The sequence below is a fragment of the Engystomops pustulosus genome, chromosome 8 (genome assembly GCF_040894005.1).
Source record: "Engystomops pustulosus chromosome 8, aEngPut4.maternal, whole genome shotgun sequence".
In the NCBI taxonomy this organism is placed as follows: domain Eukaryota; kingdom Metazoa; phylum Chordata; class Amphibia; order Anura; family Leptodactylidae; genus Engystomops; species Engystomops pustulosus.
In genome coordinates, this window is record NC_092418.1 from 89,377,497 (window position 1) to 89,395,798 (window position 18,302).

General features: G+C 45.1%; 1 protein-coding gene across 3 annotated transcripts in view; it reads left to right on the forward strand.

Moving 5' to 3' along the window:
• The first annotated feature begins 955 nt into the window (after positions 1-955).
• The window catches only part of ATF2 (activating transcription factor 2), a 55,854-nt gene continuing 38,507 nt past the window's right edge, over positions 956-18,302 (forward strand). For 2 of the 3 annotated variants that reach the window (XM_072121668.1, XM_072121670.1), the window contains exons 1-6: positions 956-1,335; positions 12,079-12,149; positions 12,849-12,945; positions 14,730-14,848; positions 15,942-16,070; positions 17,913-18,088. In XM_072121668.1, coding sequence (XP_071977769.1) covers positions 12,102-12,149; positions 12,849-12,945; positions 14,730-14,848; positions 15,942-16,070; positions 17,913-18,088 — 569 coding nt within the window. In that variant the 5' untranslated portion in view covers positions 956-1,335; positions 12,079-12,101. The remainder of the gene's footprint in view (positions 1,336-12,078; positions 12,150-12,848; positions 12,946-14,729; positions 14,849-15,941; positions 16,071-17,912; positions 18,089-18,302) is intronic. The other variant, XM_072121669.1, reaches the window with a different exon arrangement.

Consider the following 18,302-nt stretch of genomic DNA (forward strand, 5'->3'; position numbering starts at 1 on the left):
GGTAAGCTGTAAGTACCGAGCACCAGCTCAGGGTGAGCTGGTGCCGGTACTTACTTTCGTTAGTGTTATAAACCGCAGTATCGCGGTTTTAACACTTTTTAAACTTTAGAGCAGGAGAGGCTTCGGCACTGTGCGCGACCGTGCGCGCGCAACATCTCCGCTATTTCCTATGTAGGCGCGCGCTCGATCGTGCGCACGCAGCGCCGAAGCCTGTTCTGGTCTAGAGTTTAAAAAGTGTTAAAACCGCGATACCGCGGTTTATAACACTAACGAAAGTAAGTACCGGCACCAGCTCACCCTGAGCTGGTGCTCGGTACTTACAGCTTACCCCTGCCATTCTAACTGGTAGGTTTCCTTTAAATACACAATAGGGAGCCTCAGTCCAGCTAGTCACCCACTCCACACGCGGTCAAAGGGGGTGGGGTTAAGTGAGCATGAAATCTGCTGTAAATTTCACTAAACATTACACTAAATGCTGCCAACAAAGCAGAGGAGGAGCTAAGGCAACATGGCAGCCGCCACAAACATGGAAAATAGAAAAAGTCTAAATCCATTTTGGGGTAATAAAACTGGTTTAGAAAAATTATAATTCCTTTCTGGTTTTATAAGATAAAATAGAAAATTGTGGTCTAATTGCAAAAGTGCATTCGCAGGTATATGATCGAATCTGTATATTGCTCCTCAAAATGCCAAACAGTGAAAGGGTCAAACATAGGACAACATGGAAGTGAGACACTAGCTGTCACTACTGCGCATGCTCAGATCAATTGAAGGCGGGGATTTTGTAATATCTCAAATTTATTTTCAAAATTGTTATTATTGTAACAAGTGATTGTAAGTAATGCTCGGTGTAAACACCAGGCCACGGCAGCTTTATTTTCACCACCGAATAACGTTCTTCGCAGTACGCATGCGCAACAGAGAGGAAGTAAAAGCTTTTGTAAGGCAACGTTATCCGGCTCTGGCTCCACCCACTCTAGCTGTCACGCCTCCATTACAACTCCTGGCATGCCAGTAACCTAAACAAATGACGTAATCCTTTCTGCTTGGCTCTCCCCCCCGCAGCCGGAGCAGAAAGCAGCAGTCACACTCCCACCCGCTCAACTGTCAGGCGAGATATCGCGATAACCTGACAGGGAGCTGGTGGGATTTGGCCTTGAGCAAGGTTCAGCCCTTCCAGGGGGTAAGTTTGTAAACACGGAGGTGGTGGCGGATAGGACCTGCACTGCCGGGGGCGCGCGGTAACATGGCGGAGCACCTAGAGCCGTGATCAGTGCAGGAGAGCGGAGCTGCCCGGACACCATCACCTGCCCCCGCACTGCACCTGTACGTCAGGTAGGACGGGAGAGGCAGCAGCCCCGCACACCCGCCACTGTCTGCCATGATGTCTGCTTACCATGGCAACAGCATCCTTCTTCTCTCATCCCCCCATGGACCATACACACCAGTGCCCAGAATGTTCCCTCTAGTTACATACAGGGGTACATAGGTGACCTGAGCGCATAGATGGGTATAGAGCTGATCTGAGTGTATAGAGGGGTATATAGGTGAGCTGAGCACATAGCTGGGTATAGAGCTGATCTGAGTGTATAGAGGGGTATATAGGTGAGCTGAGCACATAGCTGGGTATAGAGCTGATCTGGGTGTATAGAGGGGTATATAGGTGAGCTGAGCACATAGCTGGGTATAGAGCTGATCTGGGTGTATAGAGGGGTATATAGGTGACCTGAGCATATCTAGAGATATAGAGGTGTATAGGTGAGCTAAGCCTATATGTGTATTATATAGGGGTTTATAGGTGACCTCACTGTATATTGAGGTATAGAGGGGTATATACATGACTTGAGTGTATAGAGAGGTATATAGGTGACCCAATTGTGTATAGAGGGGTACACAGGTGAGCTGAGCACATATAGAGTTGTATAGGTGAGCTGAGTCTTTATGTGTATATAGGTGAGTCAAGTCTTTATGTCTATATAGTGAAGTATATAGGTGAGCTGAGTCTATATAAGTGACCTGAGGAGCTGTGGATCTATGACGACTACACAATTGTGTCCTGTGGAATACAAATCGTTTTGTTTTATACCAATATCTATTATGTCTTATGTTGTGGCCTTTAAAAGGCATGCCCCAAATGGACTATCCCTTTTAATGCATGGCCACAAGTGTCTTTGTGCTGTATCATGTTGGGGGCTGCTGGGACCCTCAGCAATGTCACGTTTGGAGCTGTAGTGTGTGTCTATTTATAATGGAATCCCCATAGAAGTGAATGGAGCGGTGCACTATTTTGCCATCAATGTGGAGCACTCATTGATGCTATGGTAATCGGTTTGGATCTCAATGGTCAGTTCCCCAGTGACCAAACTTTCTAGAGATTGGTGGGATAACACCAGACCACTTAGATCAGTGTCTTGTATTGTTTTCAGGAGAATCCAGACCCATAACTTAACCCTTTAGTTAGGGCTATGACTACTGGAATATCCTCAAATTAATAAAACCAGTCACAACAAATTATGCTCTTCTGACAGATCACAAGAAGGGGGGTCCTGTGTACCCCACATAAACATCACATCTGCTCCCTCGTTCATGTGCTACTCTAGTCCTCTATGGTGGTGATGGAGATAGAGGACCTCACCACTTGGTTGCTTCTGACCTGCAGCTCCATTCATATGGGGTACAATGGACACCTGTGGGACTCCCAATGATCCTGTGGATGGGGAATAACTTATTGTGAATGGACAACTCCTTTAAGATAAATCGGACATAGACAAGACCCCTAAGATTATCATGAAACACCAGAATAGTCTCAAAAATGAATGTCCACAGACCAGATCCCTCAGATATAATAACTATTATAATTTGTATATGTAATGATCCAGGATCTGTCGCTGTACCTGTCAGGTGAGCTGCTGTTCTCTGATGTCGCCTTGTAATTATACAGAATGCTGCTCCCTGCAAATATTTACCTGTCATCTGATGTACTCTGCAAATGTGGCTTCATAAAACTGATATGTATGAACTTTGCCCTTTTCATAAAGAAGACCTAAACTTGCAAATTCTGATCTTAAAGGCAACCTGTCACCATGTTTTACCCCACTATACTCCCAGCTCTGGGTAGTGTATGAAATGTCCTTTCTGGAATTTCCACTTATGTGAAATCTCACCCTTTTTCCTATCAAAATCAATCTCCCTTAAAGTCAGGCAAAAATGACCCTTCTTAACCCATTTTCGGATAAGTCAAGTTTATGGTTCCAGAGCTAGTGTCACTTGAGAATTCCCATATCTTCAGTGCTTGTGTCATATTAAAGATAAGAATCTCATCTTTCTTATCACATAAGGCTCTCTGAGCTAAGGAACTGTACATACAGGCAGTTAAATAATAGTCTGGAACTGGATCTGTTCTGCAGCTTGCATTTCCAACTGTGTCTATCACTGCCTGTATCTTTATCTGTATATGAAGATGAGATTCTTATCTTTAATATAACACCAGTAGCATGTTTCTAGGTCCTATAAGACAGAAGATGGAGGCTTCTGCAGTGACGCTGCCCCTGTATCTACTAAACCTGTTTAATCTCTGATGAAATTGTGTTGAGAAGAGTCATATGGGGGAGATTTCACATAAAAGAGGAAAATTTAGGAAGGACATTTCATACCCTACCTAAGGGAACTAGTTTAGTAGGGTAAAACCTGGTGACCGGTCCCCTTTAAAGGGGTTTTCCCTTAAAGCAAAGTTAGGTCCTGTCCACCGGGTAGGGCTTAACTTGCTTATCAGTGGGGATCTCAGTGCTGAGACCCCCGCAGATCGTGAGAATGAGGGGTCCGTTGGACCTCGCTGCTCCTCGGACTAATGGGGCAGACGGCTGCGCGTGACCGTTCTGCTCCATTAATCTCTATGGAGCTGACGGAGATCGTTGAGCGCTGCGCTCAGCAATTCCCATCAGCTCCATAGAATTTAATGAAGCAGAACAGTCGTGCGCGGCCGTTTGCTCCAGAGTAACGAGGGGTCCGACAAACCCTTCATTCTCCCGATCAGCGGGGGTCTCGGCACTGAGACCCCCACTGATCAGCAAGTTAGGCCCTATCCCGTGGATAGGGCCTAACTTTGCTTTGTGGGGAAAACCCCTTTAAGTGTGTAAAACTTAATCCACACACAATGAAGACTTCTTTTTATACTTTCCTCATTCAACTGCATAATGATTTCTGGCATGGAAACTATTGTTGTTCACATCCATAATCTGAAAACCTGGTCTGCGCTAATACACAGATGACACTTTGTCACAATTGTTTCCGGTGTTCTTATCTTTGCTAGATTCTATTTCCTCTCTTGATGATGGCTTGATGCAATGTATCAGACTGTATAGAACCAAGAGGATTGCGTAACTCACCGCTCGGCAATCTCCGTCAGCTCCATAGAGATGAATGGAGCAGAATGGTCATGTGCGGCCGACTGCTCCATTTGTCTGCCGGAGAGACGAGGGATCCGATGGAGGTAAGTGGGATCCCATCGGACCCCTCGTTTTCCTGATCTGTGTGGGTCTCATCACTGAGACCCCATTGATCAGCAAGTTAGGCCCTATCCCATGGATAGGGCTTAACTTTTGTTCGTGGGAATCCCTTTAACAGCAAGCAGAGTTTTTGAAAATGGTGAGGAATTCATGCCAAAAGTATAGTAGAAAGTTGCAAAAATGTTACCTTTTTCAGTACATGGTTCTTAAAGGGAATCTGTCAGCAGTATTGACCATAGAAAACTGCATATAGTTTTATGTATTGCCCTGAAGATTGCTGTAACCTTACCATTTTGTGTTAGCCTTTTTTAGTCCTGATGCTACTATTATATTCCAGGATTGTAGCTGAACTTGGAGCACTGGAGAAGTGTACTGTAATAGAAATGAGGGGTCCGTGAACTGACTGCATGTTGAGACTGATGGTCCTGGCCAATGCTTTTTCAGCCAACGACTTTACCTAAAACACCTCCAGAGTACATGCATGCTCAAGATTTTGGAAGTGGTTGATCTGCTGGAAGACGCTTGTGGTGGCCTCCCCTTACTTCGCCACTGGCCGATATTAATCTGGTGTCTATGGGCAACTGTGTTGGACCTCTAGGTTCTGATCTTTGTTCTTTCTTTCCAGAAATCTTTGTAGAACAGTTTTTTTCTATTGCAACAAATCCACAATGTGTGAACATAAATGATCATGTAGCACAATCCCATTATACATTTCTATAGTCGGTGTGTGGTAATACCTTGTCCTGCCTATACATATATCCTAAAGAGTTAGCAGTATACTTATTGACGTGGGATTTTCTGGGATTTAGTATCAGTTTTGGGTGAGGTCTATTATGGGGAAAGCAGGTCTAAATGACAGGACTGACAACAGATGGGGGGTTTGCTGGGATACAGCATTGCCATGTCCCTCTCCACCAATCAGAAGACAACGGTAACCCGCGCATCCTAGCAAGTGACTGTAGGGGTAGAATTTGTACAACTAGAAGAAAGGAACTTTTTCATGACTTCAAGAGTAATGAGAAAAACTTTGTAATGAATACAGGGGAATGATGTTGGGAATGAATGAAATGTTTGGGGTGTGTTCACGCATTGTATTAGGTTGCATTTGCTTTGCATTTCCATGTTGACATTGTGTTTACAAACACATTGACATTGTTTGTAAACACAATGAAAACGCAATGTACTCAAAACAGGTACATAGTCTCAAGGCATTTGGATGGTGTTTCCAATGCTTTAACAGACAGAACCATGAACGCACATTAGAAGTTTCTTCCAGGAAGCAGCGGATCTTAGGCCTCTTTCACACTTGCGTTGCAGATCCCGTCAGGGTCTAATCAGGGAGCGATCAGGGTTTGCTCAGTGAGAAACTGACATTTTTCATCAGAGTTTGTTCAGTGTCTGAGTTTCACGCACGTTTTCAATGCAATTTCAATGCGTTTTTCATGCTCAGATAACACGCACGAAAAGGACTCAGGACTGAGCTCTATCTTTTCTGTGGCAATTGATCAGTGAAAAACGCATTGCACTTGCGTTGGACTTGCATATGTCTCAGAGTGCAATGCGTTTTTATGGTGACTTGTATGGTGCGTTTTTCACGCGCTTGACTTGCAAAAGTAGAGCATGCTGAGATTTAAATGCAAAAATAAACCTGCATGTGTGCGTGAAAAAGAATGTCAGAAAAAACCCATTGACTACAATGGGTCAGCGTTCAATGCAAGTTCCGCGCGTCAAAAGCACACGCAGAACATTTGCGTGAAAAACGCAAGTGTAGAAGGGGCCTTACTGCAAGCAAAACTGTTGGTAAAAGAGGAGCTGATGTGATCATTGTCAGTATTCTTGATCTCTTATTGATGTGTTGTGGGTTATGTTGAAGTGTTAGGGAGTCTGACCATACAAAGCTGTAGACAGTATCCGGTATTGGTCCACTTCTGTGCTCTTAGCTCTCTGTATTGAACTGCTACACAGCCTCTCCCGTATGTTCCAATTACAAACAAAAGTATTCACTTAGAACAGAGATGACGGCCTTTAAATTGGTTTAAAGGGAACCTCATGTCAGCCTCCTATAGTACATAGGAAACACTCCTGAGCCTTCTGCTCTGTTGCTGCAAAAATCTACCTGCCACATACAAGGGCAAATACGGGAACATGCAAGCCATCGAGTCATTCACATGTATCCTCGGTGCACCTCCTCTCCCTGGTGACAGGTTCCTTCTAGTGCAGAGAGCTAAGGATGCAGCAGGGTGAGGACTGATCCCCAGATCACTTGGTGAAATCCTGAAATATAAATACAGTTCTGCTGCTACTAACAAAACACACACAAAGTTATGGTTTCACAGATCTCCAGGATCAATACCTAACATCTATGTAAAATTGTAGACAGATTAATTTACCATAGTACCGTAAGAAGCGCAAGCACAGCTGTAACTACTGGGGCATGCTGGTTGTGGGGCTGTGCAGCACCTACTACCTACCAACTTTGGGTATTCTTAGCTGTTACCCTATGATTTTTAAGGCAGTACGGAATATGATGGCGCTATATAAATATTATTATTCTTACTTAAAGAGAACCTGTCACCTATAAAAAAGGCACTAAGCATCTCCTAGCGCTAGCCCACTTTTAGCAGTGATAAACTGCTAGCGTTATTGGAACCCTCTGATAATGCTAGCAGACACTGTCGCGTAGTACAGTATAAACGCCGGACCGCGCTCAAAGCGGTCCGACATATTCATGAGGTGGTGGGATTAGGGGCGGTGAAGCTCGGCAGTCACCGCTGGCCTATGGAGTGGGAGGGGGAGAAGCAGCGCCTTGGCCCACCCCTCATGAATACGCTGGACCGCTTTGAGCTTGGTCCGGCGTTTCTTGTGTACTACGCGGCAGTGTCTGCTAGTGTTATCAGAGGGTTCTGATAAAGCAGCAGTTTATCACTGCTAAAAATGGGCTAGCGCTAGGAGCTGCTTACTTACTTTTAATGGGTGACAAGTCCTCTTTAACACTGGTTGCGTGAAACCATCTTCTTTCAATACGGTCTCAGTATTTCAGGCCTCTGATTTCTGGTTGACAATTAGCATTTTTCATTTGCACATTTTATCCAAATTCTCTAGTAGACACCTGCGCCTCTGTGAGCCCCGACAATGTACATGCTCTGGATATTTTCTTTCTGCCTATTGGGAGTGTTATTCCTTGTTCTGTCTTCTAGGAACTGTCATTATACCTATTCCTAAATTGTACAAAAGATGGAAGTGAAAACTTTTACAGTATGTTGGTGTCCCAGCCTGGATGTTGCACTACTACAGAAACTATGTGAACCCTGCTATAGTCAAAGGGACCTGTATGTGCACTTAGGGTCTATCACCCTCAATATACACCAACTTCCTTAAAGGGGTATTCCAGGAATATGAACGTCTGACACAAAAACAAAGGGCCAGTAGCATTATATTCTTCATTACATTGTATGTCATCAGCATTTTCTGCTAAGGGGAGCACAATTTTAAATAACAACTACGGTAATTACACATTAGCTTATATTTTGAGTATCCATTTGCATATGAATTATGCTGATTCCTGGAATACCCCTTTAACCTCAGGTTTCTGTTCCCATAAAGAAACCAAATAATAAGGCATTTGTGAACTTTGATTTATAATTTCTTTTACAAACATAATTTCCCATCCTTCATCTTAAAGCGGAACTTTTAAGACCATAACTCTTTACATCCTTTAAGTGTGCCGGGCTGTGGCCAAAAATATAAACTTGGAAAGAAATTCAGTACTTGCCTCCTCTTAACTCAGCAGCTCCGAATTCATCTCTCCTCAGGTTTCGGGCAGAGGCATGCCTCTGCCATCTGCCGGCGCTCCGGGCACTGCCCTGCTGGGGATGTTTCATTGGGTTGGGGGAGCACTGCTGGGGATGTTTCATTGGGTGGGGGGGAGCACTGAGGGGGATGTTTCATTGGGTTTGTCGAGCACTGCTTGGGATGTTTCATTGGGTGGGGGAGCACTGCTTTGGATGTTTCATTGGGTGGGGGAGCACTGCTTGGGATGTTTCATTGGGTGGGGGGAGCGCTGCTTGGGATGTTTCATTGGGTGGGGGAGCGCTGCTTGGGATGTTTCATTGGGTGGGGGAGCACTGCTTGGGATGTTTCATTGGGTGGGGGAGCGCTGCTTGGGATGTTTCATTGGGTGGGGGAGCACTGCTTGGGATGTTTCATTGGGTGGGGGAGCACTGCTTGGGATGTTTCATTGGGTGGGGGAGCACTGCTTGGGATGTTTCATTGGGTGGGGGGAGCACTGCTTGGGATGTTTCATTGGGTGGGGGAGCACTGCTTGGGATGTTTCATTGGGTGGGGGGAGCACTGCTTGGGATGTTTCATTGGGTGGGGGAAGCACTGCTTGGGATGTTTCATTGGGTGGGGGAGCACTGCTTGGGATGTTTCATTGGGTGGGGGAGCACTGCTTGGGATGTTTCATTGGGTGGGGGGAGCACTGCTGGGGATGTTTCATTGGGTGGTGGGGAGCACTGCGGGGGATGTTTCATTGGGTGGGGGAGCACTGCTTGGGATGTTTCATTGGGTGGTGGGGAGCACTGCGGGGGATGTTTCATTGGGTGGGGGGGGAGCACTGAGGGGGATGTTTCATTGGGTTTGTCGAGCACTGCTTGGGATGTTTCATTGGGTGGGGGAGCACTGCTTTGGATGTTTCATTGGGTGGGGGAGCACTGCTTGGGATGTTTCATTGGGTGGGGGGAGCGCTGCTTGGGATGTTTCATTGGGTGGGGGAGCGCTGCTTGGGATGTTTCATTGGGTGGGGGAGCGCTGCTTGGGATGTTTCATTGGGTGGGGGAGCACTGCTTGGGATGTTTCATTGGGTGGGGGAGCACTGCTTGGGATGTTTCATTGGGTGGGGGAGCACTGCTTGGGATGTTTCATTGGGTGGGGGAGCACTGCTTGGGATGTTTCATTGGGTGGGGGGAGCACTGCTTGGGATGTTTCATTGGGTGGGGGAGCACTGCTTGGGATGTTTCATTGGGTGGGGGGAGCACTGCTTGGGATGTTTCATTGGGTGGGGGAGCACTGCTTGGGATGTTTCATTGGGTGGGGGAGCACTGCTTGGGATGTTTCATTGGGTGGGAGGAGCACTGCTTGGGATGTTTCATTGGGTGGGGGGAGCACTGCTGGGGATGTTTCATTGGGTGAGGGGAGCACTGCTGGGATTGTTTCATAGGGTTGCTCGAGCACTGCTGGGCATGTTTCCTCGGGTTGCTCGAGCACTGCTGGGCATGTTTCCTCGGGTTGCTCGAGCACTGCTGGGCATGTTTCCTCGGGTTGCTCGAGCACTGCTGGGCATGTTTCCTCGGGTTGCTCGAGCACTGCTGGGCATGTTTCCTCGGGTTGCTCGAGCACTGCTGGGCATGTTTCCTCGGGTTGCTCGAGCACTGCTGGGCATGTTTCCTCGGGTTGCTCGAGCACTGCTGGGCATGTTTCAATGAAAAGCCCAAAGACAAGGGGACGATTAGGTGTGTGGGGGTTGTAGAAAATGGGGTATTATAATGTCCCCCTTTCTGTAGCCGTCTTCTTATCAAGACATTAAGAGTGCTTCAGGGGGGGGGGGGGGGGCTTGAGGAAAGGCGACATATGGGTTAGGGTTAGATATGTAATATTTGTGGGGCAAACAATTTTTTTTCCCAATGACCATGTTAAGAGGGTTGCCAGGCCCCTGGAAAAAAAATTTAGTTGCAGCTGGTCCCCAGATACAAAAAGGTTGGGGGACCCTGATGAGGAGCATGGTTCTTTAGGAACTTCTTATTAGGACACATCTACCATTAGTAAAGTAATGGTAGATGTCCTTTAAAGGGAACCTGTCAGCATAAATTGAACTAATAAGCCTAAGTTAGTTGGAAGAAAGCTTAAACCCTTCCATGTTTTTTTTTCATGGCGCAGTGTGGTGGCATCATCTAGAATCCACTTTGAAGTGAGATGTAAATTGTTTGTATAAAAGCATGTCGGCAGACAGTTTAGCTCTGAAGTCAAGCTCTCCCCGCTTTGGAATAACTTTGCTTTTGGGTCCGGGCAAGTGGTTCAACATCTGTTCAGAGTCGGATTAGTGATCTAGGTCATCCCTAAGATTCAGAATAGCCAAATCAGTGGTAGATGGTTATTAAAATGGAAATCCGATATTGGCTATATATATAGCACTGTTGTAGGGGACTAGCTGTATAGGGCGCACAATGCACAGGCGCCTTCCATTGGGAGAGATGTGGCACATGCTACCTATGGAGGCACAGGACCCCACTTTATGGCTAAGATGCTGCCATATGTAGGCACTTCCAGCGTCCCAATCACAGATGATGTTTTATTCTACTGTTAACAAGCTGGATCTCAGTTAATCTTCTAGAAGCCATTTTTAAAGGTTCATCCAAAGCAGAAAAAAATTTGGATTCAGTTCGGTGCTTGAAAAATGCAAAACCAATGAATAGATTCGCTAATTTCTAATCGGGAAGTAATGGAACTATACGAAACAGAATTAAATGGTGCAGATTTATCAGGATTTTACGCCACTTTTGGTCCAAACCCTGAAATAATCACAGTTCCATGAGAACCGCCAGGAACTACAATTATTTCCGTCCTTCCTTATGCCACCTCCATGCCAAGTGGCTACAAATTTATCAAGCAGTGGGCAGCATTGCTCCTCTTATTAGACATATCGTCTATAATTCTGTGTCTGATTTGGCACTATTGAGAGGTCTCTCCCTACTTGCATATTGAAGCTCATCAATGAAGCTGAGTGGAGATGCTAAGGTTCCTTTTAATATAGAAGATTTTTTTTTTTTTTTTATCAAGCATGATAAACCAGGGACACTTATCTGGGATCCAAGCACGATGACTGTGGTAATCTTCTTATATGTGTTATTCATGGCCTCCGTGCTTCTAAAATCAACTTTTAAAATTACGACAATGAGCCAGAAGGCCTCCTGGGGTTGTTACCATAGTTGTGCTGTAGATTCACAGGCTTCCCCCTCCCACTCTGTGAGATTACTGCAGGCAGATGGAGGAGGGAAGTGCTGAGGGAGCAGTGGGAGGTGAGGCAGTGTAACAGTCTGTGAAGCTACAGTTTGAGGGGCAGATTTGTTAAATTCCCCATAACTGAAGGCAGCTCTCTCTTCATTTGTCATCTTAATTTCTTTAAACCATGCATAGATTTTGGGGTACAGGCAGTACCCGGTTATGTACAAGATAGGTTCAGTAGGTTTGTTCTTTAGTTGCATTTGTATGTAGGTCGGAACTGTGTATTTTATAATTGTAACCCCAGACAAATTGTTTTGGTCTCTGTGACAATTGGATATTAACACTTTTTAGGATTGTCATAAGAACCAGGATTACCAATAAAGCTTCATTACAGACACCAGTGATAACTGTTACAGCTGATCATTGTAGCCTAGGCCTAAACTGAAGTAAATTACCAAAATCTATGGCTCGTTTGTAAGTCGGGAACTGCCTGTAGATATATATGTTTCTGAATATTTATAACTTGGTGGCATGATTTTGTACTTTTACTGATCGGTATGTGCATCTCTGACAGGTAATCTCAAGGACCCATAGAATATGAGTGATGACAAACCCTTTGTATGCACTGCCCCTGGATGTGGCCAGGTAAGATATGATCCATCGAAAATTTTATTTAAAATTTTGTATTTTAACATTTTCTGTAGAAATAAGCATTTTGAGACCCAAAAATGGAATGGTTTAACACATGTGTTAAGTCCTATTGAAACAAGACAGTCAGTCTTGGGCTACATTCTCACTTCCGTATGGGGGGCGTATATACGGCCTATGTATATATGCTGTGTATATGTCCCCCCATAGACGGCAATGGGCTCACGGCGCCATATGGGAGCGGTGCCGCACCGTACCGTTCCGTAGCCGGGAGAAAAATAGGACATGTCCTATCTTTCCTCGGAATACGGCGCAGTGCGCCATATATATCGCTGTGGAGAGGGGCAGGGGTGAGCAGCGCTATGGTACAGCGGGCATACATCGTGTGACATGTTCTTATCTTTCCCCATGTGATGGGCCGTGCGCAGTAGATTCCTATGGAGTGGGGGGGGTTACCCCTCCTTCTCACCATGGCGCCAGACTTGTGCCCAGAGGGCCATAGCCGCGCGGGCATACGTTTGTGTGAATGTAGCCTAAGTTTGTAAAATATCAATGCTCCATGTGTATGTATGTATTTAGTGAAGTCTAACTGATCTAGGAAAAATCTTTCCTAAATCTAGAAAAAAATATATTTTTGTAACCTCTAGAATTGTTTTTTACATGTCATATCATATTTTATTTTTATTTTATTGATAGCGTTTTACTAATGAAGACCATTTGGCCGTACACAAGCATAAACATGAGATGACGCTGAAGTTTGGCCCTGCACGAAATGACAGTGTTATTGTTGCAGGTAGGTCACTTGACAAATGAATCTATCTTGCTATCTGACTTCTTTTCTTGTGTCCACGGAGGCCACTCATATGAAAGTGGGTCCTGTGACCTCCCCAGGACTTATGGTTGGGTGCAGGCCCGAAGCTACCCCAACCCCTGTTAGTTTTCTATATTCATGGAAAACCCCTGTTACTGCTTCATTATGAAAGAAATTGAAACACCACTTTAATAACAACCACAGCCCGGGTTCATGAAGTACAAGTATGAGGCAGTTCTTAAGTTGAATTTATATGTACTGTAAGTCAGAACTGTATATTTCAGAATTGTAGCTCCAGACAAATGTTTTTTTTTTTTGTCCCAGTGACAATTGGATTTTAAAATTTATTTGTTGTAATGGGACCAAGGATTATCAATAAAGCTGATGACTGCAGCCTGGGACTAAAGTAAAGCATCCAGAGAGCTTTACCAGAGGCCACAGTGGGCAGAGGAGTCCGTCTGTAACTAGGGGTCGTCTGTAAGTCAGGTGTCCTTAAATGGAACCTGTCACATTTGCACATATAAAGCTAGTGACAGGTTCCTATAGAGCCCTATTAATTATCTGACCCCCTTCTTTTAGATAAAAATAGTTTCAATTACATCCCCATAAATCAACTTTTATCTTACACTACTTGGATTCGAAGGGGACGTGTCCTGCTTGGCTGACCCTCCCATCTACTACTCCTCATGTCTTATGCCTCTTTACTATTTAGTAGTTCAGGTCATGTGACCAGGGAGACATAATCTCAGGTCCTCTCATAATAGACTTAATCTCTCAGGTCCAATGGAAAACTCCCCAATGCATGTATCTGACTGCATGGAGAAACAGCAGCCTCCATGGAGGATGAGGAGGAGTAGAAGTCCATGAAGGCTGCTGTGATTTTATGTGATCACATAAATGTAGTACAGTTTGCTATTGTTAAAAGGCTAAAGGACCTGCGATGATGTCACTCTGGTCACATGACACGAATGTAACACAAGGCACCATGTATGAAATTGACACAATGGGAGTCATTTACTTACCCGGTCCTGACGCGATAAAGCAGGGCGTTCTCCGACGAGGATTCGGGTCTTCCAGCGATTCACTAAGGTCGTGCGCCCGATGTTCACCAGGTGTCGCTGCTGCGCTGAGGTCCGCCGAGGTTCATCGGAGTTCACCTGCTTCGTTCCGGTGTATGTGAGTGATATTCTTGCGACACAATTTTTCTTTTTTTAAATTCCGCAGGTTTTCAGTATCCGTCACATCTGATTGTGTGCGCCAAAATCCCGGGGCAGTTCGACGCAAAACGGAAAAATTCGGGAAACCCGGCGGAAAAACATGATTCGGACCCTTAGTAAATGTGCCCCATAATTTCCTCTAAGTAAATAGAGCTTTATATGTCTATAGTTGGCAGACAGTCCCTAAGTACAGGGAGGCAGAGCAGTGTTTTGAAGAGACACAGAGCTGTTATTCAGAGTAATGGGGCGTGGTTGACTGCTGGCCTGAGAGAGGAGAAGAGTCACAGCCAGCAGAAAAGCCTATTTGCAAAAAATCGGAAAAATGGCTGTAATTAAGGTACAGAGCCCCACTGGCAGCTAATTTTAGGTGATTTGTAGAGGACTTGTAACCCTTTATCAGTAGGCATTATTAGTCAGGGGGGGGGGTCAAAATTTTAGTGACAGGTCCTCTTTAAATAGGAGATCGTCTGTAATGGGTAACGGTTTAAAATACAATACACAATTCTGAATTCTTTTATTGTGTTTTTTTTTTTTTCAATGAACTTCTAGATCAAACGCCAACCCCCACCCGGTTTCTAAAGAACTGTGAAGAAGTGGGCCTGTTTAATGAGCTCGCCAGTCCATTTGAAAATGATTTTAAGAAGGCGTCAGATGATGACATTAAGAAGGTACATGAATTATTACTCTCTCTGTGCAGGAGATCGCTGACATCTGAGAGACGACACCGCTGTGTCCTCAGGTTCAACCGTCCTGTAATGTTATATGAGATGATATGCAAATGGTGGCGGTGGATAGCTGGTTATGTAGGCTACACAATAGCAAATTCTACCTACATGAGATGTAATGTGCACGGACGTCACTCCTCTGCAGATATAGCTAAAACATACATGTACATGGCTCTATTCACTTCTGTAGGGCGTGGTGAAATTTCTACAAGTTCTGTAGAAGTGGATGATGAGTGTGTTACTCGTATACAGCAGCCGAGGGAATCTATAAATTCTATAAAGTGCAGTAGATGGACCATTAACAATTAGTCTCTTATTCCCGATCTGAAATCCCTTTTTAGGTACCATATATATAACCTATAATAATATAACCTTTTACTACTTTTACCTACATTTTCTTTGCATCTTTTAATCGGTGTAACTTCATCGACCTCCACTGGTACGGGTGGAATTTTTTTTTTTTCTCCAGTTCCTGCCATGTCGAAGTAATCGCCTCTGTTAGGGTTCGTGCACACTAACGTTTGGGGGACACATTTACGGCCGCATATACGTCCCCCATAGTTGTCTTTGGCGCCCGGTACAGTGTGCTCACCATACCGTGCCGTGGCCGCAATAAAGATAGTGTGCTCTATCTTTGGCCATAAGAACGCCTGTGCGCCACTATTTTCTATGGAGAGAGGTGGGGCGAGCAGCACTTACTTCTCCTCTCCAGCACACCCGACATGTGCCTGTCTGGCTACGGCTGGTCGGGTGCATGGACCCCTGGTTTCAGCACCCGATGTGGACATTGGAATCTACTGTCAGACTAGAGACCTGACATGGAGCAGACTGACTGGCACCTCCCACCTGACAGTACAGGGTCTAATTAGCATATTGTTGCCAAAAATAGCGCCACTTCTGGGGGCAATGGAAAAGAGCAGGAATCTGGAATCATGGTGTCACATATTAGAACATGATGGAACTGGTGTAATATATAGTAATATTCTTGGTTATTTATGTTCCTACTTGTAAGATTTGCTGACCATCTGCCTTGTAGATGCCCTTGGACCTGTCACCTCTAGTAACACCTGTTATAAGAAGCAAGATTGAGGAACCTGCGATAGTTGAAACCACACATCAGGACAGTCCATTACCTCATCCCGAGTCTACCACAAGTGACGAAAAGGTTAGCGAACATTTTACATGTATTTATCAGGTCCATGCAGTATTGTGACATTTGTGTATTAAACTTGGGTTTACTTAAAGGAAATCTACCATCAAAATCAAGCATGATAAACCAGGGACACTCAGGCCCCGTACACAAACGTGACACGGTGCCACAGACTTCCATGATCTGGCCACCAATTTTTGAGCCGACATAACTATTGTGTGCGTGAGGCCTTAATCAAACATCCAGGCACTGTGGTAATCGTTTTATATTTGTTATCAATGGCCTCCTCCTTTCTAAAATCGACTTTTATAATTATACCAAGGAGCATGCGAATGCTCCAGGGGGTGTTTCCAGAGCGCCTCCATGCTCCATGTTCCCAGGCTGTTACAGTGTCTTCCCCGTCCCCTGCTCCTTCTTGCCTGTAATCTCACACAGTGGGAGGGGGTAAGTGCTTTTGCACTGTGTAAAAGCTTGTGGGGCTACAGCACAGAGGGGCTCTGGTAATGCCCACAAAGCCCTTTTATTTCTTTAGCATAATTTAAAAGTAGATTTTAAAAGTCAAGCATGGGCCCACCACATTCAAAACTGAAGGAGTTCAGCGCTTGAGTATCTCCAGTGCTCCCTTGTCTATGTGAGTGCTGAAGAAACCTGGCGCTGTGCTCAACCATTTTCATTTTTTATAGTATTGAATAGAGCTTTTGGATGCATGCTCGGTATATCACTCCATCAACAAGTGAGAAAGGGACTTCATTTAAAGTATTGTATATGTGTGTACGTGTATACATATGATTGTGTTCATAAATAAACGGGGATATCTGATTGCTGAGTTTGCCAGACCACCGATCCACAATTCTCGCTGACCTGCATTTTTTACAATGAAACAGAACTTGGATCAGAGGTCGCATTAACACCTCACTGAGCCTTATAGACGCATCGTTGGGCGCCACTACTCCCAAAATAGTTATTGTTAGCTGAGTGCAGTCAAGTGCTTCAACAGTTTGTGCGGCTGCAGCCCACACGCTCCCCCTGCTCCACAAGGATAAATAAGACACGGATAACCCGCCTGCCCATGTTTTCAGGGTAAAGGTAGTACGATTTAGGCTGCATTTACACATTCCAGTTGATTTGCATTTAGAAACGCAAGTCAAGAGGAATGGGGAGGAACTTGGTGCGATCAAATACAATTTTTATCAGACACACGTGATCAGTAACAAGCACCACATGTTTTGTATGTAAACAATGCAAAACACAGGGTGTTTATTACCAATCGTAGGTGTTTGTAAACGCAAGTCAACAGGTATGTGTTGGAGCAAGTATGATATATTGAGTGTGTCCCTTTTTCCCCACGTGTACAGGCAGTTTTACTTTTTCAAAAAAGCCCTGTGCATATAAATACGTATGGGTCTTTTTTGCTCTCCTCTGGCCGCGGGCTGTCCGTTTTATGGCTGCAGCCTCGCAACCCGATGTAAGGTCATATGAATGCAGCAGTGTTCCCGTCACATAACCTTACACAGCTGCGGCCGAGAGGAACCTTGCCTGTGCCCATGACACTGTGTACACATGCACACATAGCCATCCGCACGATCAGGCTGTCACACTGACAGCCCGATCCTGTAGTGTGACAGGGGGCTGGTATCATAATCATTCTCATGTCACAGATGAGGCCCCCATATACAGCGCTCATACTGGGCACAGAGGGTACATACAAACTCTTTGCAGATGTTGACCTGGGTGGGACTTGCACGACCCCAGTGCTGCAAGGCCTCTCCTATGGTTAAGAGAATAAATGTATTTCATGTTGTATTCTTCACTGGTAAATTTTCTGTACATTGAATTGTCCTGTGTCCTGTTTTGTAGGAAGTGCCATTGCCAACCGCACAGCCCACATCTACCATTGTTCGGCCGCCATCACTTCAAGTTCCTAATGTGCTGCTTACAAATTCCGAATCAAGTGTTATTATTCAACCAGCGATACCTTCACCAACATCTAGCTCTGTAATAACCCAAGCGCCGCCCTCTAACAGACCCATAGTGTGAGTACCCCGCCCACTACATAGTACTGGAACTGTATTGTATGTGTATATATGTTATGTACAGTCGCTGTGAGATGTGCTATGTTAGGGAGGTAATATGATTTAGGATAGGGGTGCACAACCTATTTTGGTCCAAGGGCTACAGTGTCAGCATGTAACCCCCCACCCTCCCCCCTCCTCCTATGTGTCTTGTTGTGCACCCCTGTTTTAAAGG